Source organism: Sapajus apella, unplaced genomic scaffold, assembly GCF_009761245.1.
Source record: "Sapajus apella isolate SASKATOON/1434 unplaced genomic scaffold, GSC_monkey_1.0 scaffold125, whole genome shotgun sequence".
Taxonomy (NCBI): domain Eukaryota; kingdom Metazoa; phylum Chordata; class Mammalia; order Primates; family Cebidae; genus Sapajus; species Sapajus apella.
In genome coordinates this window covers 3318563-3344475 of record NW_022437065.1, presented here as the reverse complement: position 1 = coordinate 3344475, position 25913 = coordinate 3318563, and the positions used below count along the sequence as shown (strand labels likewise).

At 44.7% G+C, this 25913-nt stretch overlaps 2 protein-coding genes across 4 annotated transcripts; one reads left to right on the top strand and one right to left on the bottom strand.

Annotated features, from left to right (window-relative positions):
* Positions 1-1418: 1418 nt before the first annotated feature.
* Positions 1419-21171, top strand: CUNHXorf38 (chromosome unknown CXorf38 homolog). 3 transcript variants are annotated; one of them, XM_032261663.1, is made up of 7 exons: positions 1419-1777; positions 1941-2075; positions 9421-9540; positions 11425-11574; positions 11871-12050; positions 15394-15553; positions 16013-18422. In XM_032261663.1, exons 1-6 carry the CDS (start codon positions 1562-1564, stop codon positions 15550-15552), a joined length of 960 nt encoding a protein of 319 aa, XP_032117554.1. In that variant the 5' UTR covers positions 1419-1561; the 3' UTR covers position 15553; positions 16013-18422. The 3 variants fall into 3 exon arrangements, with proteins under 3 accessions (XP_032117554.1, XP_032117557.1, XP_032117555.1); XM_032261664.1 differs by lacking the exon at positions 16013-18422 and adding an exon at positions 20312-21171 and having other exon boundaries at positions 1543-1777; XM_032261666.1 differs by lacking the exons at positions 11871-12050; positions 16013-18422 and having other exon boundaries at positions 15394-16011.
* Positions 21172-21345: 174 nt separating this feature from the next.
* Positions 21346-22347, bottom strand: MPC1L (mitochondrial pyruvate carrier 1 like). Its single transcript, XM_032261667.1, has one exon. It carries the CDS (start codon positions 21915-21917, stop codon positions 21501-21503), a length of 417 nt encoding a protein of 138 aa, XP_032117558.1. The 5' UTR covers positions 21918-22347; the 3' UTR covers positions 21346-21500.
* Positions 22348-25913: the final 3566 nt, after the last annotated feature.

The following is a 25913-nucleotide window of genomic DNA, read 5'->3' as shown; positions in this document are numbered from 1 at the left end:
TTTACCGTAATAGTTATCTATCATCCAAGTGTTCTTGATATAAAATCAGTATACAGAAAATTTTAAGAGAACTTATATTCAAGGGACACAGGGAAAATGTTAACATGTATTTCATTGTTTCTTGTGGAATTTTTTTCATTTGGTTTGAGAATGGACAGTGTGTCTAAGGATGTGATTTGAATTTACTTAGGATGGATTTAGCATTGAGATTATTAAAACAGAATTAGCAGAGGGCAGCCAGCACTGTGCTGCACAACGCCAGGAGGTGCGCCATGATATGCTCACAATTTTCTGTAAGTTGCCTCCACTTCCAAGTGGCCAGTGATTTGTTAAAATACCTTGTCTAGAAATATAACTGAATGATGAAAGGGCACATTTAGGTCAATATAAAATAATAGCAAGTATTTACTGAGAGCTATGTGCTAGACATTTTCTTAGTATTTCAATGTGTATTTAATCCTCACAACAACCCAATGAGGTAGGTTATTAATATCCTCCTCTTGAAAATGAGTAAATGGAGGCCCAGATAAATGTAATTTGCCTGAGATCAAATTAAGGTTGTTAAGATCAAACTGCTAAGAAGGGGCAGTTTGACTGAGCTAGTGCTCCTAAACACTGGGCATTTTTTGCTGTGAACCACAGTCAGGGGAATGTTTAACGTTTAGACTCTTTCCTCAGAGGCTTTTAACTACACATAATTTTGACATGTTTTCCAAGCTCAGAAAGCTCACTAAAAACAACTAAAACTGACCTGACTTGTCACTTGGAGTTGACAATCCAATGCCTTCTGACCTTTGTGGCACTTCTTTGGAACTTAGACTTCCATGTGCAAGGAGTACTAATTATCATATAACCAAAATTACTAGATAATTATCGTCTGACCTTTGCTGGGTGCTTCAGGATGCCCTTATCCAAGCTCAGGTGTGCAACCCTCTAGAATCCAAGTGATGTCTTGCCCTAAACAGGCAAACGCCCCCTTCTAGGTGATCCAGTGGCTGGGGATTTTGAGCTTGGGGTCAGCTTGGCATCCGCAGGCAGCCCGCAGTCACGTTTCACTAATACCGCAATTTGCTACAGCTGGTGTGTGGGCTTAGGAACCAGTAACTATAGAATTGTATAATGCAAAGAACATACGCGGTTAAAGCAATGTTCCCTGAGCACCTTGTACATGTGTGCAATTAAAAAAAAGTGCCCGTACATTGGGAGAGGAAAGTCAAATCGGATGCTGGCAGGATCTCAGTCTAGGGGACAAAGACGGCCTAAGGGTTTCAGAGTGGCTGCTTCCGCAAGCACCAACGTTCTTAGACATCAGACGTCACCTAAGTAGGGTGGAGCCGACGTGACCCGGATGTCAAGACGCCCCGCCCCGGGGTGGGCGTCACGCGCCACGATCTCTGCCAACCCCGCCTCCTGGTGGGGCCGCGCAGGCGCGGGGGCCGCGCAGGCGCGGGGGCCGCGCAGGCGCGGGGGCCGCGCAGGCGCGGGGGCCGCGCAGGCGCGGGGGCCGCGCAGGCGCACTGCGGTCCGCCACTCCCCGCAGAGTCCTGGCTCCAAGTGAGTCATGGTGCTGTCGGAGCTGGCGGCGCGCCTTAACTGCGCCGAGTACAAGAACTGGGTGAAGGCGGGCCACTGCCTGCTGCTGCTGCGCAGCTGCCTGCAGGGTTTCGTCGGCCGCGAGGTACTCTCTTTCCACCGCGGCCTACTCGCTGCAGTCTCTGGCCTGGGTCCGCGCGCCGCTTGCCGCAGCGGCTCACGGTGCAGTCCGCGCGCCCGCCAGGTGAGCACCTGGCTCCGGGCCTTGACCACTGCCCCCACCCCGCCCCTCCTCATCCCTGTTCCTGTCCCAGACCCAGAGCCCAAGTGTCCAGTTCCTTCCGCGAGGCGGGGCCAACCGCGACGCCCCTCCCTCCTGGGCCCCTCCTCACCGCTGCCCCCTGTAGTTTCAGCCACAGTGTGAGGTGTGCGCTGAGTGGAAACGGGAGATTTTGCGACATCACGTCAACAGAAATGGAGACGTGCACTGGGGAAACTGCCGGCCGGGCCTCTGGCCCGTGGATGCCTGGGAGGTGGCCAAGGTAAGCGCCTGAGGCCGGGATGGAAGGAGGAGGTAGCAGGTAGCGGGTCACCCAGCACTTGGGGTGGCTATCTGGTCTTGTGGACGCCGGGGCTTCGTAAATAAATGCAGAGAGAGAGATTGATCAAGGGTCTAGGAGGTTCAGGGCTGGTATGGGGGACCCAACCCAGTTTAGTGAAGTAGAAGCTTTCTTCTACCCATCTGCTTCCTGAAGGCATTTGAGTTTGTCGTCCCTGCTTGGAAAGTTATAGGAAAGATTTCTAGAAGAGATGCTGGGGCAAGATGTAGAGCGAGCATTATGAGCACAGGCAGGGAGGGAGCTCTAGTGTGGTCTGTTTGAGGGTAGGCTCGCTGAACAGCTCATCAGCTGTTTTTGGCTAAAAGATGCCATAAGGCAGAGTAAGCCAAGGGAAGTTAGGGCTAAAATAGAAAGGACCTTAAGTGCCCAGCTAAAGGCACTTTGGGGAGCTGGGAATGGGGTAGGCAGCCGGATCTGTCTTCAGATCTTGGTAATGTCACTTACTAAGTGGACTGAGTGGGAAATTTTTTTGCTCAGTAAGGGATGGAGAGGGACAGCCAGAAGTGGCTTCCTAACACACATCGACTTTAGCAGTCAATCTACATGCCAGTAGTTATCAGCAGGCACAGAGTGGGCACTAGGAAGGAGCAGTGCCTGGGAAGCAGATGATCTGAGTCTCGGCTCAGCTGCTGTGTGTGACACTGGGCCAGCCTGTGCTCCCCAGTCTCAAAAATGAATTGGGGCGGGGTGCGGTGGCTCGTGCCTGTAAACCCAGCACTTTGGGAGGCCAAGGTGGGAGGATGACTTGAGCTCAGGAGTTCAAGACCACCCTGGGCAACATGGCAAAACCCCTTTCCTACAAAAAATACAAAAATCAGCAGGGCTTGGTGGTACGCGCCTGTAGTCCTAGTTACTCAGGAGGCTGAGGTGAGAAGATCGCTGGAGCCCCGGAAGTTGAGGCTGCAGTGAGCCGTAATCAGGCCACTGCATGCCAGCCTGGGTGACAGAGCAAGACCCTGTCTTAAAAAATTAAACTGTATCAGGGGTCCCCAGACTTTTGGGTATCACGAGCCAGTAAACCCACCACAGCTACACCTTCTTCCCCATTTTTTTCCACTGTAGCCATAGCATTGCTGACTTCTACTTTTACCTAGAAAAGAGAAAAAACGGAAAGAAAGAAAACTCTGCCCTTTACAATGCCTGTCCCTCATCTGTTTGGTCTCCGTTGCTGCTTTCACACCATTGGAATCCTTATACCACTCTTTGCTCCTCTTGGTTGCTGTCACCTGCAGACTTCAAGTCCAACCCCATCATCTCAGTTTCTGGGCTCCTGATTCTAATCCTCTGCTCCACTCCCCCTCAGCCTCCTGCTTGCATGCCCACACCCTGGACCTTGTCAGCACAGGAAGTATCAGTGCGTAACATCCTGCTAGCCTTTGGCACACTTATTCACACGCTCCTGCCCCCAACCCTGGGCCCCATACTACTTCCGCCTCTTTGAAGCTTCTACTGCTTCCTCAATACCCAGCAACCTCTGCCCTCCTGCCTGCCTTTGTCACCTCAGCTAGCCCAGATTCCATGGCCCGTCGTTATAATCAGTCCCTTGCTGTTATCTCAGCTTTTTTTCCTCCTTTCTCTGAACTTGCCTGGCCCAACTCCAGTCCTGATGACAACATTGTCTGCTTCTGCTTAGTGGGAAAGAATCTCACAAGGGAGCTGACTGGTTTCACTTTCGTTCTTGATCATGAGCCCCAGTGGTCTGGCCACATCTCTCACTAGGCTTCTGTTTCTGGAGACTACTACTTTTCCCGCTCCTGTTCCTCCACCCTTGCTCATGCTTTACAGAGTTGATGGAGGCCCCTGGACATACATAGTTGTCTCTCCTTATCCATGGGGTATTGTGTCCAGGACCCCCAAGGATACTAAAATTACAGATGCTCAAGTACCTGATATAAAATTGTGTGTGTGGTATTTGCATGTTACTTACATTCTCCTATATACTTTAAGTCATCTTTAGATATACTACCTCATACAATGTAAGTGCTATGTAAATAGTTGTTACGCTATATTATTTAAAAATCTCTATTTTTACTTTTGTATTTTTTTTTCCTGAGAATTTTTCATCCACAGTTGGTTGATTCTATGAGTGTGGAACCCATGGATAGCGGAGGGCTGACTATACTTCCTCTTTTTGCCAACACCAACTTATCTCCATGTGCATCATTGTTTCTTTCTGCTACAAAGGAGGAAGGGTGTCTCTCCTCTTATTGCTTATACCTCCACTCTTCTGTTGGATCTTACCCCTTTTCTCCTGCTCAAGGCCTTTGAGGCTTCACTTGTCCACTCTCTCTCTTGCAGCTTATTCCCATCACTATAGAAAAAGTTTTAATAGAGCCATGGTTTATTTAAATTTTTTTAAAAGAAAGAAAGAAACAGTTACCACATGACCCAGCCATTCCCCTCCTAGGTATATTCCCAAGAGAAATGAAAACATAAATTCATACAAAAAAGTGTACACACATGTTCATAGCAGTTCCATTAATTATAGCCAAAAGGTGGAAACAACCCAAACACCCAGCAGCTGATGCATGGAATTTTTAAAACGTAGTGTCTCTGTACAATGGAATATTGTTTTCCTGTAGCAATGTAACAAAGGATTGCAGTACTGATTTATGTTACAGTATGGATAAATCTTGAAAACAGTATGCTGAATGAAAGAAGCCAGTCACATATTTTTGTGATATGTCCATTTTATAAATTCCATTTTGATTCCATTTATGAGAAATGTCCAGAATAGGCAAGTGTGCAGAAGCAGAAGTATATTAGTGGTTGCCAGGACTTTGAGGAATGAGGGATGATAGCTAATGGGTATGGGGTTTCTTTTTGAGGCAATGAAAATGTTCTAAAATTGACTGTAGTGATGGTTGCACACCTCTGTAAATATGCTGGAAACCACTGAATTTTAATATATAGATGGGTGAATAATATCTCAAGAAAGCTGTTTTTTAAAAACACTTGAATAAATACTTGGAAAATAAGATTTTAAAAGAGGCTGGATATGGTGGCTCATGCCTGTTATCACAGCACTTTGGGAGGCAGAGGTGAGAAGATTGCTTAAGTTCAAGAGTTCAAGACCAGCCTGGGCAATGTGGCGAAACCCCATAGCTGTCTCCACAAAAAAATAACAAAAATTAGCCGGGTGTGGCTGGGCGTGGTGGCTCATGCCGTAATCCCAGTACTTTGGGAGGCCAAGGTGAGTGGATCACTTGAGGTCAGGAGTTTAAAACCAGCCTTGCCAGCATGGTGAAACCCGATCTCTACTAAAAATACAAAAAAAAAAAAAAAAAAATTAGCGAGCTGTGGTGGTGTGTGCGTATAATCCCAGGTACTTGGGAGGCTGAGATGGGTGGATTGCTTGATCCCAGGAGGTTGAGGCTGCAGTGAACTGTGGTGGCACCACTATATTCCAGCCTGGGTGACAGAGTAAGATCCTGTCTCAGAAAAAAAAAAAAAAGAGAGAAAAATGTCCCTTGATCCATTCTCTCCTGCTGTCTTCCCACTTCTCTGCCTCCCATATACATACCCAGCAGAACATCTCAAAAAAGAGGTTTCACGCCTGTTCTCTTCTCTGCTCCCACTTCCTCGTCAACCCACTCCATCTCGGCTTCTGCCTCTGCCACTCCACTGCATCTGTGACCTTCAGTTCTCTGGCCTCGTCTCTCTCACCTCCCAGAGGCATTTGGCACTACTGGCTGCTCTTCTTGAAACCCTCTTGGCTTTCCTCCCATCTCCCTGGCTTTTCCTGCTCAGCCTCCTTCTGAATGTCTTTTGGCTTTCCTCGGGACTCAGGGCTGGGTCTCTTCTGTTCCCCTCTTCTCTGGTGACATTGCCCAGGCCTGTGGAGTTAAATGATAACTGGCTCCCAAATTGGTGGCTCTAGCCCTGCTCTCTCTCTTGAGTTCTAGATGTACACATCCAACTGCTTACTTGCGCCCTCCACTCCATCACCTATGGAGCACATTTTATTTAGTTCTAAAGTAGAACCGTTTGTCTTTACCCCGCACCCTATGCCCATTCCCCATTACCAACTTTCCAGAATCACTCTTGTTTCATCTCTTTCCCTCTCGGTACCCCTCTCCCCTTGTTTGTACCTGCAAAATACTTTTGGAATCCCCTTTTCCATCTCCGCATCACAACTCTCACCTTCTCCTACCGGGCCTCTGCTGCTCTGAGCATCTGTGGTCGGTCCTTCACACAGCAGGATGTGCAGTCTTCAAATGGGAATTAAGTTCTATAACCCTTGCCTAAAACCTTTGGATGCTTCCTGATAGCCTTAGAATAAACCTCACACCTTTCCAGAGCCAATAAGGCCCAGCACGATCAGGCCTCTGTTTATTTTCCAACCGCATCTCCTACTCAGCGAAGAGACAGTGGAGGATAGGGAGAGGCAATAACACGTTTCTCACTGCTGTGCATTTGGCATGTGGAACACGGCGGTATGCAATACAATTTTAAGGCCCTGCTTTCACTGCAAGGAAGCAGCAGAGCCTCCCTGTTGGCTTCCAGTTCTGAAGAAAGGGAATAATTACTAAAATAACATTTTAACAAGGCCAGGCACAGTGGCTTACGCCTGTAATCCCAGCACTTTGGGAGGCCGAAGCAGGCAGATCACTTGACTCCAGGAGTTTAAGGTCAGCTTGGGCAACATGGCAAAACCTCATGTCTACAAAAAATACAAAAAAATTAGCCAAGCATGGTGGTGCATGTCTATAATCCTCCCAGGTACTTAGGAGGCTGAAGTGGGAGGATTGTTTGAGCCTGGGAGTTTGAGGCTGCAGTGAGCTGTGATTGTGCCACTGTACTCCAGTCTAGGTAACAGAGGAAGACCCTGTCTCTCCAAAACAAAACAAAAACTTTAACATGGAATAGATTGGCTTATATTGGTGAGAAAATGCCAGACAGGACCTACCTAATAATGAAAAAGAAAAACTACACCTGATTCGGAGGTAACTAAGACCCTGCTAACTTTGCATTTTCTTCCCAGCAATAGCCGAATTCAGCAGTTCCTTTTATTTTTTATTTTAATTTTTCCTTTTTGAGACAGGGTCTTGCACTGCAGCCCAGGCTTGAGTGCAGTGGTACAATCTTGGCTCACTGCAACTTCCACCTTCTGGGCTTAAGCAGTCTTCCCATTTCAGCCTCTGAAGTAGCTGGTACTATAATAGACTTTTTTTTTTTTTTTTTTTTTTTTTTTTTGTCAGAATCTCACTCTGTTGCCCAGGCTGGAGTGTAGTGGAGTGATCTCAGGTCACTGCAACCTCTGCCTCCCGGGTTCAAGTGATTCTTCTGCCTTAGCTTCCCAAGTAGCTGGGATTACAGGCACGTGCCACCACACCCAGTTGGTTTTTGTATTTTTGGTAGAGATGGGGTTTCACTGTGTTGACCAGGCTGGTCTCAAACTCCTGACCTCAGGTGATCTGCCAGCCTTGGCCTCCCAAAGTGCTGGGATTACAGGTGTGAGCCACAGCACCTGGCCCATAAGAGACTTCTTTCAGAGGGTCAGCATGCCTGTGGCTATTAAGGCACAGAAAGATAGTGATGGTACTAGCTACTGTACTTGTTGATAGGGGCCAGCCAGGCTATACAAAATTCTGAATTATGTGAGGCTCAGGAATGTAGCCCTGACTCTCCTTGGCATACATGAGCACTTACCCAGCCTTTTCATAACGCCTTCATGAGTAGCCCTGTAGGAGGCATTGTATTTGCCTATTGAGATGTGTTTTCGATGGAACAGGTCTCTTAAAGACTTTTTTTTAAAAAATAGGGTCTTGCTCCCTTGTCCAGGCTGGAGTACAGTGGTGTAAAAACCTTGAACTCCTGGGGTCAAGCAAGCCTCCTGCCTCAGCCTCTTGAGTACCTGGGACTACAGCACACACCACCATGCATGGCTAATTTTTTACTTTTATTTATTTAATATTTTGAATCAGAGTTTTGCTCTTCTTGCACAGGCTGGAGTGCAATAGCACAATCTTGACTCACTGCAGCCTCCACCTCTGGTTCAAGCAGTTCTCCTGCCTCAGCCTCCCGAGTAGCTGGGATTACAGGCGCACACCATCATGTCTGGCTAATTTTTGTATTTTTAGTAGAGATGGGGTTTCACCATATCGGCCAGGCTGGTTTTGAACTTCTGACCTCAGTTGATTCACCTACCTCAGCCTCCCAAAGTGCTGGGATTACAGGCATGAGCCACTGCGCCTGGCCTTTTTTTTTTTTTTTTTTTAATGGAGATGGGGGTCTCGCTTTGTTGCCCAGTCTGGCCTCAAACTCCTGGGCTCAAGTGATCCTCCCACTTTTGCCTCCCAAAGTGCTAGGATTACAGGCATGAGCCACTATGCCCATCCTATGTAGAATTCTTATTGCGAGTAACTTTTTGTTCTAGTCCCTTGGCAGGAGTGTATCCTTGAGATTCTTAGCCTAGTAAAGTTGTTGTATCCTGATATAAATTGAGAAATATTTCAGGAAAGAAATACGCCCAAGCTTTCCCCTAACACCATTTTGGGGGTCTGTACCATAAAATCCTACTAAAGGCAAGATCCTGCTAGCTTGAGGCCCTTCTGGTGTATCTAGTATCTCATCCTGGGATTCCATCTGTAACTCCTATGTGGTCCTACTCGCCTTGCACCATCTATGTAATAATTCCCAACATTCATGTCCTGGTTACCAGCATGTGCCCAACACTGTGCTGTACCTGCATTCCCTTATTTCATTCTCACAATATCCTTTGAAGTAGATAAGGACAGTTATCCCCCATTTACTGATGAGGAATCTGAGAGTAACTTAACCACAGTCACAGTTGGCAAATGGCAGAGCTGGCATTTGAACCCAGTTTGCACTCCAAAGCCCAAACTCTTAATGTAATACTTCCACACTGAACTTACTCAGGTCATTCAGAAAGTGTCCAGTTTTATTTTATTTTTAAATCTTTTTATTTAACAACTCAGCCACTGGAATTTCAGTAAGGAAAAGAAAAAAGGTGTCTTCTACTCATGCTTTCTGTTTATATGCCATTAAGACAGGATGGAAAGCCAGTTACATCATGTGTCTCTAATAACAGGGATAGAACAGCCCTTCAGTTATTGCCCTTGGCCAAGGCTTAGCTGTGACACTGTTTTCCTACTTGGATTTTGGGCACATGAGGCTCTAAGTTGAAACCTCAGTGCATAAGAGAATTTCAGTCATCATTTGGAAAGTAGACAAGTAACCATTGCCTTTCCAGCTCCTAGAGTTGGAAGAGGCTCAGGTCCCCCTCCTCCCTCCCTTGCTATAGGCCTTCATGCCCCGAGGACTAGCAGACAAACGAGGACCTGAGGAATGTGATGCAGTTGCTCTTTTAAGTCTCATCAACTCCTGCGATCACTTCGTGGTTGATCGAAAGAAAGTCACAGAGGTAAGAGCTGTCAGATTGAAAACCATACCCCAGTCATTTGGGTCCATGCTGTGACCGTCGGCCATGAGACACACCCTGTGATGCTAAGCCAGCCATGCAGGTTGAACACACAGTAGCTCCCCAGAACAGTGGTGTATAAAGAAACTTAGACTTGGGTTCAAAGTTGGCATTGCTAAGCAAGCTAGTGGGACTCATATCATGTGCACCTTCTGTGATGTCCAAGAACCCCAGTGCAAATGCAATCAAGAGACTCATCCTTCAGTTCTCTCGAATTAGATTCCTGACAACTCATTGTGCCATTTGCCACTGAAGTAGATGAACCCAAAAATCTCTTCCCTGTTCTTCAATAAACAGAACAGGGAAGTAATTTTTCTTGTTTAAAAAAAAAAAATACAGAACATTGCATCATTCTACCTGTTGTATGCCAACATCTGAATCCTACCTTTTTGAATCTCATTGGCTAAGCAGCTGTAAGACCAAATGATATGGAATGGAAGAAAATGTGAACATTGATGGATAACAGTGTCAGAATAGATCACTGTGCTTGATAGATTTCCTCTGGGAAATTCAGATTTTTCTCTAGTTCACCAGAGAAAACTCATACATTTATTACCCTGAAGATCATTGGAAAGAGTATATAGCTATAGCTGGATTATTTATAATAGGTAGAGAAAATGCATGTATCTTTTGTCAGCATGCCAGCAACTACCAGGATTGAGACCCCTTTATGACATCAGCAGAAACAAAGGACTATCACAGTAGTTGACCCCTTTGGTATCTTTTAACCAAACTGGAGGCTCTATATGAATTATATATTAATACATTGTTGGACAGGACCATTTTGCTAAAGATAGAGGCCAAAGTTTATTTTCTTTTCATCATGATTTCCACATCGGGAAACTCCCTTGACCCAGCTTCCTGGTGCTCCAACAGGATTTAAAAGATTTTTGTATTGTCTGCTTCATCCTGTGGGTATACCCAGAGCCGATGAGCTTGCTCTTTGGCAGGTTGTTTTAAGTTAAGGGATTTTAGGGGACGGTGTAATATCCAGCTGGCCATAAGATTTCAAGCGCTAAGGATAGTTGTAGGCTTATTTGTATTTCTTACCCTGACTAATGTATTATTCATGTGGCAGGGGATTGAACATCCCCTCAAGCCTCAACAACACTGACAGGTACCTACAGGTTATGTTAGGAACTTCTGGATTGCTTGGAAATCTGCTCCAGAGACTCAGTGAGGGAGAAAAGGCTCAGCTGTTGCCCAGGAGCCATCTTTTTATTCCTAGAATCCTGTGGCCAAAATCTGGCTTATTGTCGTGTCTTATTTGTCCTGCATGATTTTTTAGAATTTCAAATTAGTTGTCATAAAAATCAAAATTTCCAGTTTCTCATGAAAAATCAGGAGATCTGGGAACACAGGGCTCATATAACTCCCATGGCAATAAGCTGCGTGTTAAGTAGAGGCTGCCCTTCAGATAGGGCCTCTACTCTCCAGTTTGTCCCAAACCAGTCTTTTAGTAGGGAGATCACCCCTTACTATTACACATAGCCACCTTTCCTCAGGCTACCTGCCTGACCCTTGAAGGCATTTCAGTTTGTGACGCAGGGAGAACATCACTTCTTGGCATATGTCCTTTAGACAGGATGAAACTAAATATGGATCTGACTTGGGGGGCTGGAGGGGTGAAGTGTCCTCTACTCTGATACAAGTACATGCCAGATTATACCCATGATCCCAAGAAAGTTCCAGCCCTTCTCATCTGAAGACCGCTCTTGTTGATTTCGTAATTAACAAAGCCTTTCTGTGATTTTTTTGAGGGGTCAGAGATCTCAGTTTACCCCATTGTTTGATTTTGAAGCCTTTTATGTTTTTGTCTTTCTGCAGGTAATTAAATGTCGTAATGAGATCATGCACTCTTCCGAGATGAAAGTATCTTCTGCGTGGCTTCGCGATTTTCAGATGAAGATCCAAAATTTTCTGGATGAATTCAAGAACATTCCAGACATTGTGGCAGTATATTCCAGAATAGAACAGGTAAAAATCATGTTTAATAGTTCTGGCATACAGAATGAAGGGAGAGAAAAGAACAAGAGCCACACATTTAAAAATTGAAGTTTATTAGATTTAACCTAAATGTTAAAATGTAAGCAGGGGGAAAGAATACTGATATGAAATCTGCAGTTATGCTGGGCTGAGAAGCTTTTCTGTGGTCACAGTGCACTATTAATATGGATCCAGTTCATTATGTTTAACTATAAATTATTTGAGTAATCCAGTGGAATGCCTTTTTCATGAAATGAGTTCATATATTTGTATGGCAATCCTCTCAGCTGTTGACATCTGACTGGGCTGTTCACATCCCCGAGGAAGATCAGCGAGATGGGTGTGAATGTGAAATGGGAACTTACCTGAGTGACAGCCAAGTCAATGAAATAGAAATGCAGCTACTAAAGGAGAAACTTCAAGAGATATATCTTCAAGCAGAAGAGCAAGAGCTGTTGCCTGAAGAGGTAAAAGAAAAGTATTATATCCTCTGTGAGTAAACAACACAAAGAAAGATGCTGGGGAGGAAGAGTAGCTCATCTTAACAGATAACCAATTGCGTTTTTGATTTATAAGTCAAATAATTTCCAGAAGTGTGAATATGCTTTGGGCACAGATTAATATTGCCTCTTAACAAATATTTTCATTTAATCAGCAAACAGCAAACATTTGAGTGCCTAATCTGTGCCACAAAGTGGAAAAATGTAGTAAGGGACTATAATAAAATTCTGAAAAAAAATAATGCTCCAGACATTCTTTGCTGGTCAGAGGGATTGCCAAAAAAGATTTTGCTGAGAAGGTGCTGTTGAGCTGCGGCTCACAGAATCAAATAAGAGTGACAAATTGGCAAGGAAAAAGGTTCTTGGCAGAGGGCACAGTACTTGCAAAGGCGGGAAAGGATAGTCTGAGCCTAGGCAAGGACAGGTGAGCACAGGAGCTATGGGCAGATTTGAGAGTGGCAAAGTGGGCTGAAGCGACATGCTGAAAGGTTTCCTAGGCCATGCCAAAGGGTTTGACCTTCATTCCCAAAAAGCAGTCAAGAAAGAGTGATAGGATCAGATATGGCTTTTAGAAAGTTAACTCTTGTGGTAGCCGGAGGTTGGATGAGTGGCTAGCAACAAGTTACCCAGAAGGCTCTTGGAGTCATGTGAAGGTGAGAGAGAACAAAAACTAGGGGCTGTGGAGGAGCTGGATTCTGGAGGCAGTGCCTGGGCAGAGCTGATGGTTCTTGGTGGCCAGGGAGATTACTTGGAGCATGGCATGGGGCTGGAAAAGGGTGGAGAAGGAGGGGAGTGGAATGTTTGAAGGATCATCAATGTTTCTAGTTTAAGACCTGCAGGCTAATGATGGTCTAAACTCCCAAGTACAGGAGGAATGAATCTCCATGTCACATCCAAGGTATAAAAGAAATTAACAGTGGTAGAATTATATTCCAGTAAGTTTCAGAAATATTCCAGCACTGGCTGGATTAGATTTCTAGATCACCAGGAGATCTTGGAAAAATCATTTCACCTCTCCATTCCTCCTTGTCCAAGGAAATTAGTTTTGCTGGTTACCTCATTAAACATAGGGAGGGTTTATTAAATACAAATTCACGGAGCTGTGCTCCTTGCAGGTAAATATGCCTGTATTAACTATTCCAGCGTTGATTCAGGTGCTTCATTCAGTGTGGTGAGCCCCTTTAGCAGAAGGACTTGGTACCCCTGGTTTTTTGGGTGTGCCCACCATGGTATACCCCATAGGTATTTAAAATGATGAACTAGAATGTTAAATCTGTTCTTTTCTAAATCCATGTGTTTCAGTTCATCTGGTTTTATTTTATAATGCCATTAGAGCCCCAGTTTTCTTTCTGCTGCTGCTTTCAGAAGCTAGAGACATGAGTTTGTGTCAGTTGAGAGCCAGAAGGAAACCCTGGCAGTCATCTTATCATATCCCTGCTTTGCACGTGAGGCAAGGGCCCCATGGAGCTTGCACTGGGGCTGAGGGCTGGCCTGCAGGTCTCTCCCTTCTGATCCTGTGGCTTCCCATCTGCTGTGCTGCAGATCTTATATCTCTGAGGAGCTGGCAGCTATAAATTTTGAACCCCCATTATCTCTATTTTACTGAGAGGAAATAGGGATTAGTTGGCTTGTCCTCTGGGTCACAGAGTCTCTGGGTAGAGTTGATAAATTCTCATTTTTCATGCTTTCTCTTCAGCAGACCATGGCATTTCTTATAATATTTCAATTGATCAAAATGCGAGGATTCATTTACATGTTATCTTTAAAAAGTTGAAGGTCAGGTTTTTATATATATTAAATTTGACGTCTTCTGAAAGTTCATACCCTATATGATTATCCACGTTTAGGGTTAGTTGCCAAAGTCAGAGGATTTATTAAGACCAAATTTCAGTGAATCTAAAATGCTGTCAATTGTAAAACATACCAGTATTTTAGTTACTTCTAAGAAAGAAAAAAAAATGCTGCCAATTTAGTACAAGATATTATCAATGGTAACATGCCTTCTCATTTCAGATCTTAGAATAGGGAAAAATGTGCATCTGGGATCAGGAAAAACAGTGACTGTATTATGACCCCAGGACTTTTGTTGTAAATGTTATCAAGACCTGTTTCTTGTTTTTGTTAAAACAGTAGGGGTGAAAAGAGGACTTTTTATCTTACACCTTTGTGTTGATTTTGAGATTTGAACCTATATATTTGTTACTATTAAATATATATACATGCGGCCGGGCGCGGTGGCTCATGCCTGTAATCCCAGCTCCTTGGGAGGCTGAGGCGGGCAGATCACCTGAGGTCAGGAGAGATTGGTTTTGTTTTTTTTTTTGAGACAGAGTTTCGCTCTTGTTACCCTGGCTGGAGTGCAATGGCGCGATCTCGGCTCACCGCAACCTCCGCCTCCTGGGTTCAGGCAATTCTCCTGCCTCAGCCTCCTGAGTAGCTGGGATTACAGGCACGCACCACCATGCCCAGCTAATTTTTTGTATTTTTAGTAGAGACGGGGTTTCACCATGTTGACCAGGATGGTCTCGATCTCTTGACCTCGTGATCCACCCGCCTCGGCCTCCCAAAGTGCTGGGATTACAGGCTTGAGCCACCGCGCCCGGCGAGGTCAGGAGTTTGAGACCAACTTGGCCAACATGGCAAAAACATATCTCTACTAAAAACACAAAAATTAGCCGGGCATGGTGGCACATTCCTGTAATCACAGTTTACTCTGGAGGCTGAGGCAGGAGAATTGCTTGAACCCGGGAAGCAAAGGTTGAAGTGTGTCAAGATCGCACCATTGCCCTCCAGCCTGGGCAATAGAGCAAGACTCTGTCTCAAAAAAAACAAAACACACATACACACACACACACACACACACACACACACACTTTTATATATCCATGTATTTATATGAACATGTATATATCCATGTATATGTTTAATAATTCAGGTACAGAATTCAAAGAAAAGAGAATTTTATTTGTACACATACACGTGTGTATGTATAAAATGAAGCCCTTTCATGTAAAGGCAGGAAGTTTTAAAGCACAAAAAAATGGAAGGAGATAAGCAAATACTGCCTTGTGTACCCCCAGAACCAGTTATCCTGGGTCACTATTTTTTGAGTGGAGGATGCTTTGATTTAAAGGGTTTGTTTTGTTTTTGTTTTTCAAACTTTAACTTGTGGACAGATGCCTATAGCCAAGATTTCTGTCTCTTGGGCACCTGAGTAGGAGCCAGACTGGGAGCTGGTAGGTTTTTCATTTGAATTACAAATCTGCTACAAAACTGTCTAAGCTATACATTGCATGGTTTCCTCTTGCAGCTCTCAAATCGACTAGAAATGGTGAAGGAATTTCTGAAAAGCAATGAGGATCTTAGAAATGGCCTTACAGAAGATATGCAGAAGCTAGACAGCCTCTGTCTACATCAAAAACTGGATTCAAAGGAACCTGGGAGCCAGACAGCTGACAGGAAGGCCTGAGGTGAGTTCAGGCAGATGATGGTGTTAAAGAAGGACAGAATCGCCTCATCTCTTTCATGTCTGTTCTCTCATGTGAGGCCATGATGAACACACAACAGTCTAATAGGAAGTTTGCCTTTGTCCTTATTGTTTCAAAGAAAGGAAACTGAGGTTTGTGTTCTTTCTCTAATTAATGGTTCTCATGTCTGTGACGTAATTTAACATCAGTTCCCTGGGAGCTTTGTTTAGCCAAATACACCTGAAGTCATTGGTCTAGAATTAAATGAATCAGCTTTACAACATAATCAAAAAGCATTTCTGCCTTAAAATGATGCCATTGATGCCCTGCTTTTACTGTGGCATTAATAGCAATTGATTAGTTTCCATAAGGAGAACTTGTTAAAATGAGTTAACTGTCTTGAGCATTTTACTTTTTCCCCTCAATTAAAAAAAAAAATTAAAGCATTCTCTTTCATTTTAGGTTGCCCGTCAGTGAAAATCAGGCATGTTCTGTGAAAGTCAGCATGCTTCTGTCTCAGACATCCTTTTCTGTGCAAAAGGAAAAAGTTACCAGAGTATTGTACCCGAACAAAAAGGAATTTTTGTTGTTTTGTCCTGGACTTTGCTCTGACTCTTTGGAACTTTTTCAATATTCATAAACTTGGGGTTGTATAATCTATCACAGTCAAAAAATATTAGATACTCTTATGCCAAAACTTGCTACCCCAGGCGTAGTGGCTCACACCTGTAATCCCAGCACTTTGGGAGGCCAAGGTGGGCGGATCACCTGAGGTCAGGAGTTCGAGACCAGCCTGGCCAGCATGGTGAAACCCCCGTCTCCGGTAAAAAAAAAAAAAAATTAGCCAGGCATGGTGGCATGTGCCTGTAATCTCAGCTACTCAGGTGGCTGAGGCAGGAGAATCACTTGAACCTGGGAGGCAGAGGTTGCAGAGAGCTGAGACTGTGCCACCGTACTACAGCCTGGGCAACAGGGTGAGACTCTGTCTCCCAAAAAAAAAAAAGAAAAACACACAAAAAAACTTGCTACCATCCAGGGATTTTTTGCTATTTAAAAGGTGAATTTCTTTTCTGGTCCTAAACTGTAGCTGCTTAACTTGGTAAAGACTGTTTGGCCAGGCCTGTGCCAGAGGCTCACCCAGAGTGCTCCACTTGGCAGGCAAGTCCTATTCCTATTCACCCAGGATGCCCAAGGCTGCGCTGGGATATAAACGTTGGGATAGAAATCTTTCCTTTATAGAAGAAGGCAAGAAGAAACATTGCCTGAAAGCCGATTTTCTAGCCATTTCCAATTAGTACAGAAATGTTACTGTCACTGGGTTCAGTGGCTCAGGCCTATAATCCCAGCACTGTAGGTGAATCACTTGAGCCCAGGAGTTTGAGACCAACCTGAGCAAGATAGCACAATCCCGTTTCTACAAAAAAATGTAAAGATTAGCTGGGTGTGGTGGCACACACCTTTAGTCTCAGCTACTCAGGTGGCTGAGGTGGGAGGATCCCTTGAGCCCAGGTGGTCAAGGCTTTGGTGAGCTAAAATCATGCCACTGCACTTCAGCCTGGGTGACAGAACAAGACCGTCTCTCAAGAAAACCCCCCAAAATTGTTACTACCAGGTTGGAGTAGCCTAAGGCAGTAGGGCAAGGAGGTGGGCCTAGGCTGGTCCGTGGGGAGCTGGAGAATGGTGACTGGAGTGACCAGTGAACAGGCAGGACCCAGGCCAGCATCACAAGCAGGGATGTCGGGCGGGAGTCGGGGAGCTTCTCGCTTGACAGCTTGTTTACGGTACACTTTTGAAAAGGACACTCCCAGGGCCTGGCTGTCACATGCTCAATGAATATTTGACTGAAGGGTCCTCTCTTAGCGTGGGAGTATTCACAGACCTAAATGTTAGTTATACTATTAACTAAGCCTGGTCCTTTGTTGCAGAATTTAAGAAGGAAATTGCAACATTCTTGTGGAAATTCAAAGACACTTTCTTTTAACAAATTCATTCATTCATGCTTCTTCTATACCTTTTACCCATGAAGTCATCCACTCCTGACTTCCTCCTGCTTGTTTCCCAAACTGCGCAATGAATGCCCCATTGTAGGCAGTGGTCTGTGGAGTCAGCCTCACTTTCACCTTCTCCTGCATCTACTTGTTTCCGAGGCCAGTGGTACTTCACTGGGTCAAGTTGCCTGTGGACCTTCAGGAACAGAATTGCCATGTGCCTCACTGCCTGCAGGAAGGGCTCCATTCTAAGCCCAGTGAAGATGTGCTCCAATGCCTTTCCACCCACCCACCAAGGATGTCCTCTGTAGAATGGGTGGAGGCCCAGGGCATATTTGGTCTATATTTTATGTTAAAATGCACTTAATATAACTCTGTAAGCTCAGATGAATGCAAATGTGCCTGTAACTTCCTGCTTTAATCTGTCAGGTAGTATTTAGTCTTTGTCTTACATTTTCTTTCCTCATTTCATGAAATTCCTTGAGAAGACTTCAACAGTAAAGAAAGAAGAAATTTCATTCATCTCACAACTCTTCCAAACTCAGAAACTTGGTGAAATGTTTCCGAGCTTCTAGATGTGATACACAAAACTTGGGATCATATGGAATCTTGATTCACTAACCAATTTAAGATCTGATTTCTAATTTTAGGAACTTTGGGTTATGAACACTTCCATTTTCTATCTGTGTCTAGCTAGTTTCTCCTTATCTATCCAACAAGCTTTTGTCAAGGGTCCACCATGTGCCAGCCACTGAAGTAGATATAAGGATGTGTAAGGTATGGATGACGGTGTACGAGCTGTCATCTTACTGGATTTGTCTGCTCTGATAAAAGATATGGTTCCAAAAACTTTCTAAAGCCCCAGAGAGGGCTTTAAGGCAATATAGCCTATATAGAGACATCAACCTGTTCATGTCCTATTTAACAGAACTGTGCACCTTGGCACAGGGTGTGCACAGCAGGATGTGTATAGCAGCGCTGTTAAAGTGTAGCGTGTTCATACTACAGGATCTTATGCAACTGTTGGAAAGAATGAAGCGTGGCTGCACTGCAGCCATGCAGTGATCAAGAGGTTTAACAATGCATAGCAGCTGGGGGTGGTGGCTATGCCTATAATCCTGGCACTGTGGGAGGCCAAGTGGGGTGGATTACCTGAGGTCAGAAGTTTGAGACCAACCTGGCCAACGTGGCAAAACCCTGTCTCTACTAAAACTACAAAAATTAGCTGGGCATGGTGGTATGCACCTGTGGTCCCAGCTACTTGGCAGGCTGAGGCAGGAGAATCACTTGAACTGGGGAGGCGGAGGTTGCATTGAGCTGAGATCATGGCACTGCACTCTGGCCTGGGAGATAGAGGAATAGTCCATCTCAAAAAAACAAAAACAATGCATGGCATGCTGTAATGCTCTTTTTGTTTTAGAATAGTAGAGGTCTAGAAAGTTGTTTGCTTTTTTTTTTTTTTTTGCTGTATTACGAAGGGAATTGAGGTAGAGAGGAGAGTTAGAAGGAATTTGGCTTCTCTATTTTATATCCTCAATTTTTACAACAAATGTACTGGTGTATTTTGAAATGTTTTTAATTAAAATTTGGAATTTCAAAATAATAAAATATGAATTCAAACTGCAAGCTGGCTGTGTCGCATTTCCTGAGCTAAAGCATGAATTACTTATTTGGCTTTAAACACTAATATCCTAGGTAACATAGGGTTAGCTCTCTTAGTTGGGTGGGCAGATTATGAATTAGATGTGGTAAGTGGAGCACTGCATTATTGTGGAGGTGTTGCAATCTTTTGGATATTTTCTCGAATCGTTTTCACTTCTAAATTATAAGTATAGGGCAATAGGAAACTATCAGTAGAGATCACCTCCTTGTCCCTCACCAGGTTAATTAGAAACCTTCCTACTCTGAAATGTCTTCAATAGACAGTGGCCTTTTATTGAAATGTACTCAAATTACAAAATGCATATTGTAAGGCAACCTAAAAATATATTAATTTCTACTCATGAAATCATTAGTGAAGTGGATATAAAGTTATTTCATAACTTTAAGAACTGGTTTTTAATACTTCATTGTAGTTTGAATTATCTAAAACATTTAGATCAACTATTATCTTCCAGAGATTTCTGCTTCTCAAACCCATGCTCTGTGATATATGCATGTTAGTAATGACCACAACACTGTAAACAGCATTTTGTGACCTCTCTTTGGGAAGGTAGGCAACAAACTTACATGCTTTACCTTCTACTGACTCCCAGAAAGGCATGAGAATTCTTTAGCACCACGTGTGGTAGCCAGCATCCAAGATGGCCCCTAACAGTGCCTGCTTCCCATCCTCATATTGTCCTCCCACAGTGTACCAGATTTTTTTTTATGTGAACACAGCAGAAGTGATGGTATGTGACTTCCAAGATGGAGCTGTAAAAGACCAGAACCTCCATATTGGGCTATCTGTTGGAACACCACTCTGGGGTAAGCCACATCACAAGCAGCCTTGTGGAGAGGCCCAGATGATGAGGAACTGAAGCCTCTTACAAACAACTATGAGTGAGCTTGGAAGTGGATCTTCCAGCTCCCCTCAAATCTTCAGAGACTGCAGCCCCAGCTGACAGCTGAGAGTCCCTGAGCCAAAAGCCCCCCACTAAATCACTCCCAGATTCTTGACCTTCAGAAATTACATCAGATAACTGTTTTAAACTACGTGTTGGGGTGATTACAGGGCTATAGATAACTAATACACTACTTCCCCATAGTTTGTTTCCCCCTGCCCCCACAGGCAGAATGCCGTGAAACACAGAAACTGCCCACAAAGAGGACTTCTGCTTAAATGCCAGAGGAGACAAAGGGGAATCTTCAGAATTCCACTAATGTGCCGGTTTTGTCCAAGAACTGATGTCTTCAGAATCTTTGATAGTGCTTTTAAATTTCTTTGTATTTGAAACCTTTACCTAAATCAGGGTTCAAACACTTCTGAACACCTACTTTGGAGTTCACCAGTAAACACTCGTAACTTTCTGCATCCTCCAGAGGCAGGGGCAGGGGGAAATTTGGGTCAAATCGTAGAGGGCAGCCTCTGCCATGTGGGCAATGGCCTTACCCTATTGCCCCAGCACTCCACCCTTCTCGTTTCCCTTTTCTCAGCTCTGTGCTTAATCCGTAGGAACCCCCAGGATTCCTAGTGGAATACTCTGAGCTGCCGCTGTTGACCGCTGACCTTCACCCCCAGCTCTAGCTAGCATTCAACAGAGTGATAGGTAACCAGTTTTACAAACTGCCATTTCCCGTTTTTAAGGATAAGAAAAGGAGGAAAGAATGATTTTGTCATTTTACCTATTTGCCTAGAATCCAGGGTTGACGGCAATTGTCCCCAGAGTTGTTTATCCTGTTTCCATGGCTGATTCCATAATCGCTCTCCGTCACCAAGGGACCCTAGGTTCTCTTACGGACTCCTTAAGTCTACACTGTACCTCAGGACATTCATTTAAAACATTTCCCTCAGTAGAAATAGCCCCCAGACTTTTTTTGATGTATAGATTTGGGACTGCACCAAGTTCTGAGTCATGTGTGATACTAAGCAACGCTATTTGCCCTGGATACCCAAAACAAGTAACAAAAACATGATCCCAAGAGAGCTTTTTAAAAAAAAAAAGCTACGAGTTAGTGAATAGTGTGAGGTGCTTTCCATTCAAAGTCTTCCTCCCCCATATAAACTATCTTGAGTTGTGGGTCCAGTGAAGAGAAAGACCAGCCAATCCACCCTCCCCTTCTAAAAAACATTTCCAGTTTACAAAAGAGGCAACACTCAACCTCAGTTCAATGCTATCTTGTATTTGTTTATCAACCAAACTGCAGGTTTAAGTCAGATTTGCACTGTTATAGAGTCAAAACCGAAGTCTTCATTGGTCTTTTTTCAGGAAGAATAACAGTTCAGTGCTTGTGACCTGCAGAAATGCGACCAGGCCCTCTCAGTTCTTAAGAAACTTGTTCGGGGGCTGGGAACTGGGGCTGGTGGCAGCGGCGGCGGTGGTAGCCGGAGGGTCGCGGGCTTTGGCCATGGCGCCGCCGCCAAAGCGGTAGTGTAGGTAGCGACTGGCCTGCACACACTGAGCCACCACGTTGGTGCCGTGGCACGCCATCAGCAGCAGGTTTCGAGGCTGTACGCGGTAGGCGAAGCGCATGAAGATCGAAGAGTAGAAGATGAGCGCAGTCGTCATGCGGCCACTGATGAGCTCCGGAGACTCCTTCATGTCCTTAAAGGCAGCCAGCGGAAGGCCCCAGTTGGCCACGGGACCCCAGAAATGAGTGCTGGTCACGTATTCCCGGAACTCCTTGCTCAGGAAGTAATCTCTGGTCTTCCCCCACAGTGCCGCCATCCTTGCCATGATAGAATAGCCGTAGGTGTACCAACGGACCAACAACCAGACCACAATGAGATAGAGCGCAAAGCCCCGTAACCGCAGCGGACCTTGACGCAGCAGACGCTCGCGACCTCGTGCCTTCGCGTAGCTGCCGTAAAGTATGCCGGACAGCACGTGCCGCTGTTCTGTGTGGAGAAAGGACGTGGCTTAACCCTGCTGCCTTGGCATTGACTGCCGTAAAGTGCGCCGGACAGCACGTGCCGCTGTTCTGTCGAGGTGAAAGGCCGAGGCGTCATCCGCGCCTTAGCCTAAAGGCCTTTAAAGTGCTGTGGACAGCACGTGCTCCTGTTTTGCAGGGATACAAGGCCATGGCTTTGCCCTCGCACCTTCATGTAACTGCCATAAAGTGCTCCAGACTACATGCCACTGTTCTGTGGGGATGAAAGGGCATGGCTTTGCCCTCACATTTGCATAACTGAGGTAAAGTGCTCCACAAGCACGTGCAGCTGTTCTGTGAGGGTGAAGGGGCGTGGCCTCATCCTCCCTTTTGCCTGACTGCCGTAAAGTGTTCCAGACAGCACGTGCTGCTGTCCTGTGAGGGGTGAAAGGGCAAGGCTTTGCCCTCGGGCGGACGTGACTGCTGTAAAGTTCTCCGCTGTGCTGTCGTAAGTTCCTGTGGGGGTTAGGGGAGGGGTGCAGCCTCACCCTTGCACTTTTGCATCTTCCATGGACTGCCATAAAATGCACAGAGCTTGCGTGCACTTGTCCTCTGGCAGAAGTGGAACCACAGCCTCAGCCTTCCTTCCCCCAGGGCTGCAGCTGGTTTTAAGTGCTTAGGGTTACACGTGCCGCCTGGGGAGGAGAGGGTCAGGCTGCCTGCTTCTCAACCGTGCAAAGGGAAACTGCTTGTTCTACCTAGTCCCCCAACAGTGTTGACTAGATGTTGATACAAAATTCTTCAACCAGGTTCAGATTTTTAGTCCTTACACAATTTGGCTGTTACTTACAGAAACAGTGACATTTCACCTTAAACATTTTAGCATCTGTCTCTTAAAAACAAGGATGGTCTCCTACTTAACCACAATGCGGTAATCCGCTAAGATAATTAACATTTAGGATGGCACTATAAGATGCAGAGCATATTTAAATTTATGGCTTATTTTTTTCCTTTCTTGTTGGGAGGGGGAAATAAGGATTCAATCAAAATTGAAGTTTAGTTAACCGCTTTGATTAATCTCTAATCTAGAAGAGTTCCCTAGCTTTTTGTCTTTGGGACATGGACATTTTTGAACAGTACAAACTCGTTGCTTTTCAGAATGTCTTTAAGTTGGATTTGTCTGTTTTCTCATTAGATTTAGGTTAAACATTTTTTGATAAAACGGCTTCACAGGTGATGTCGTATTCTTAGTGCATCACAATGCGAGGCACACGATGTCACTTGGTTCCAGCATTGGTGATACTAAGTTCGGCCACTTGGTTAAGAAGTTATCTGCCTGGTTTCTCCATTGTAAATTACCTGTTCCTTTCAAATAATCCACACAGAGCCACCTTGAGAGTGTATGGATATTCTATTCTCCAACAGTCTTTTTTTTTTTTTTTTTTTTTTTTTTTTTCAGTTGGAGTGTCACTCTGTTGCCCAGGCTGGAGTGCAGTGGCAAGATCTCAGCTCACTGCAACCTCCACCTCCCCAGTTCAAGCAATTCTCCCGCTTCAGCCTCCCTAGTAGCTGGGATTATAGGCGCTTGTCACCATTCCCGGTTAATTTTTGTGTTTTTCATAGAGATGTGATTTCACCATGTTGGCCAGGCTGATCTTGAACTCCTGACCTCAGGTGATCCGACTGCCTTGGCCTCCCAAAGTGCTGGGATTACAGGTGTGAGCCACTGCTCCTGGCCTCTCCAACAGTTTTTCACCTAATAGTTTTGATATCTGTGGATGAAAGTTCTTTAGTGACAAAACTGGTGATTATTTTTTCAATGCTTTCTGATTTTTCTAATAAAAACAACTGTTGAAAAGCAATTGAATATGCATTGAAGTACTAATGCTTTATGTAGTGATTTACACACAAGCCCATTGTACCTTTAAAATTAATATTCATTATCTGTGTTCATTTATACCCCAAACATTTTACAAACATGGCTTAAAAATATATAGTATAGCCATTACTCCAAAAAAAAGTGGCATAATTTTTAGATAACCCTTTTAAAATGTGGAACTTCCAAATATGGGTGACTAATATACTAGTGTAAATCAGGTCAGTATAAGTTTGAGCTAATGAATCAGCAAGCATGTATTGAATGACATTTTAGGCCTACACTGCCAGATGCTCCAATGTCCTAAAAGAAATAGAAGCTACCCCTCTTTGTCCACAGCTTTTAGTACTTACAGATTGTCTCACATAGGTGATCAAATAGGTTTTGAACTAGGTTTTGCTGTACAACAAATCACCCCAAAACTTAGTGGCTTAGAACAAATATCTTTTCCTTTACTCCCAAATTTACAATTTGGGCAGGACTTAAAAGGGATAGCTCATCAGTTTACTGCATCGCCAGTGGGGATATTTCAGCCTGGGGCTTGGAGGATCCACTTTGAAAATGGCTCACTCACATGGCACGTTGATGCTGGCTATTGGCTGGGAGCTCAGTTGGGGCTGTTAACTGGGGCCAGTTTCTCTCCATTGTGGACCATTCCACAGTGTGCTTAGGCTTCCTCATAGTATAGTGGCTGAATTCCAGGAGTAAAGAGGAAAATCCAACAGGCTGGGCATGGTGGCTTACGCCTGTAATCTTAGCACTTTGGGAAGCCAAGACGGGCAGATCATGAGGTCAGGAGATCAAGACCATCCTGGCTAACGTGGTGAAACCCCGTCTCTACTAAAAATACAAAAAATTGTTTTTTTTGGTGGTGGCAGGCACCTGTAGTCCAGCTACTCAGGAGGCTGAGGCAGGAGAATCACTTGAACCGGGAGGTGGAGGGTGCAATGAGCAGAGATCACACCACTGCACTCCAGCCTGGGCGACAGAGCAAGACTCCGTCTTAAAAAAAAAAAAAGAAAAGAAAGAAAAGCAGAAGCTATCAGGTAGGCAGCTAAGATGGCCCCAATGACTCTCACCCTTGTATAATCTTCCCTTGAGTGTGAGTGGAACCTATGAATATCATTAGATATTATTTCCTTGATTACTTGACAAAAGAGATTTTGCAGATATAAATGAGGTTTGGAATCAGTTGATCTTAAGATAGGGAGATTCCCTGAGTGAGCCTCACCTAACCACATGAACCATTTAAATCTGGGTCTGGAGGTTGGAGACTGGAATTCAGAGATTCAAAAAATGAGAGGGATTTGACATGAAGGATATTCTACATAGCCAGCTTTCAAGGTGGAGGTGACCACCTGGCAAAAAATAAAGAAACAGCTCTCAGTCTTGCAACCATAAAGAACTGAATCCAACTCTCCATGTAACGAGCTTGGAAGCGGGTCCCCACCTCGACCCTGATCCTCCCAAGAACTCAGTCCAGCGAACGCCTTCATTTCAGCTGCGTGACACCTTGAGCAGAGAACCCAGTCATGCTGTGCCCAGAATTCTAACCTACAAAACCATGAGCTAATAAACAGGTATTATGATAAGCTACTAAGTTTGGGACAATTTGTTGCATAGGAATAGAAAACTAACATAAGCTATATTGGTTTTTATGGACTTAGCCTCAGAAGTCAACACAACATCACTTTTTCCATAGTCACAAGGCCACCCAAATTCAATGAGAGGGTAGATAAACCCACTTCTCAAAGATACAAGTGTCAAAGTTCTATTTCAAGAAGAGCATAGGAGCTGGGTGCAGTGGCACACGCCTGTAGTTCCAGCTACTCAGAAGGCCGAGGTAAGAGGATTGCTTGAGCCCAGGAGTTTGAGACCAGCCTGGGTGACAGAGCAAGATCCCATCTCTAAAAATATTTTATTAATTGATTGATTGAGATCTGGCCTCACTCTGTCACCCAGGCTGGAGTGCAGTGGCACAATCACA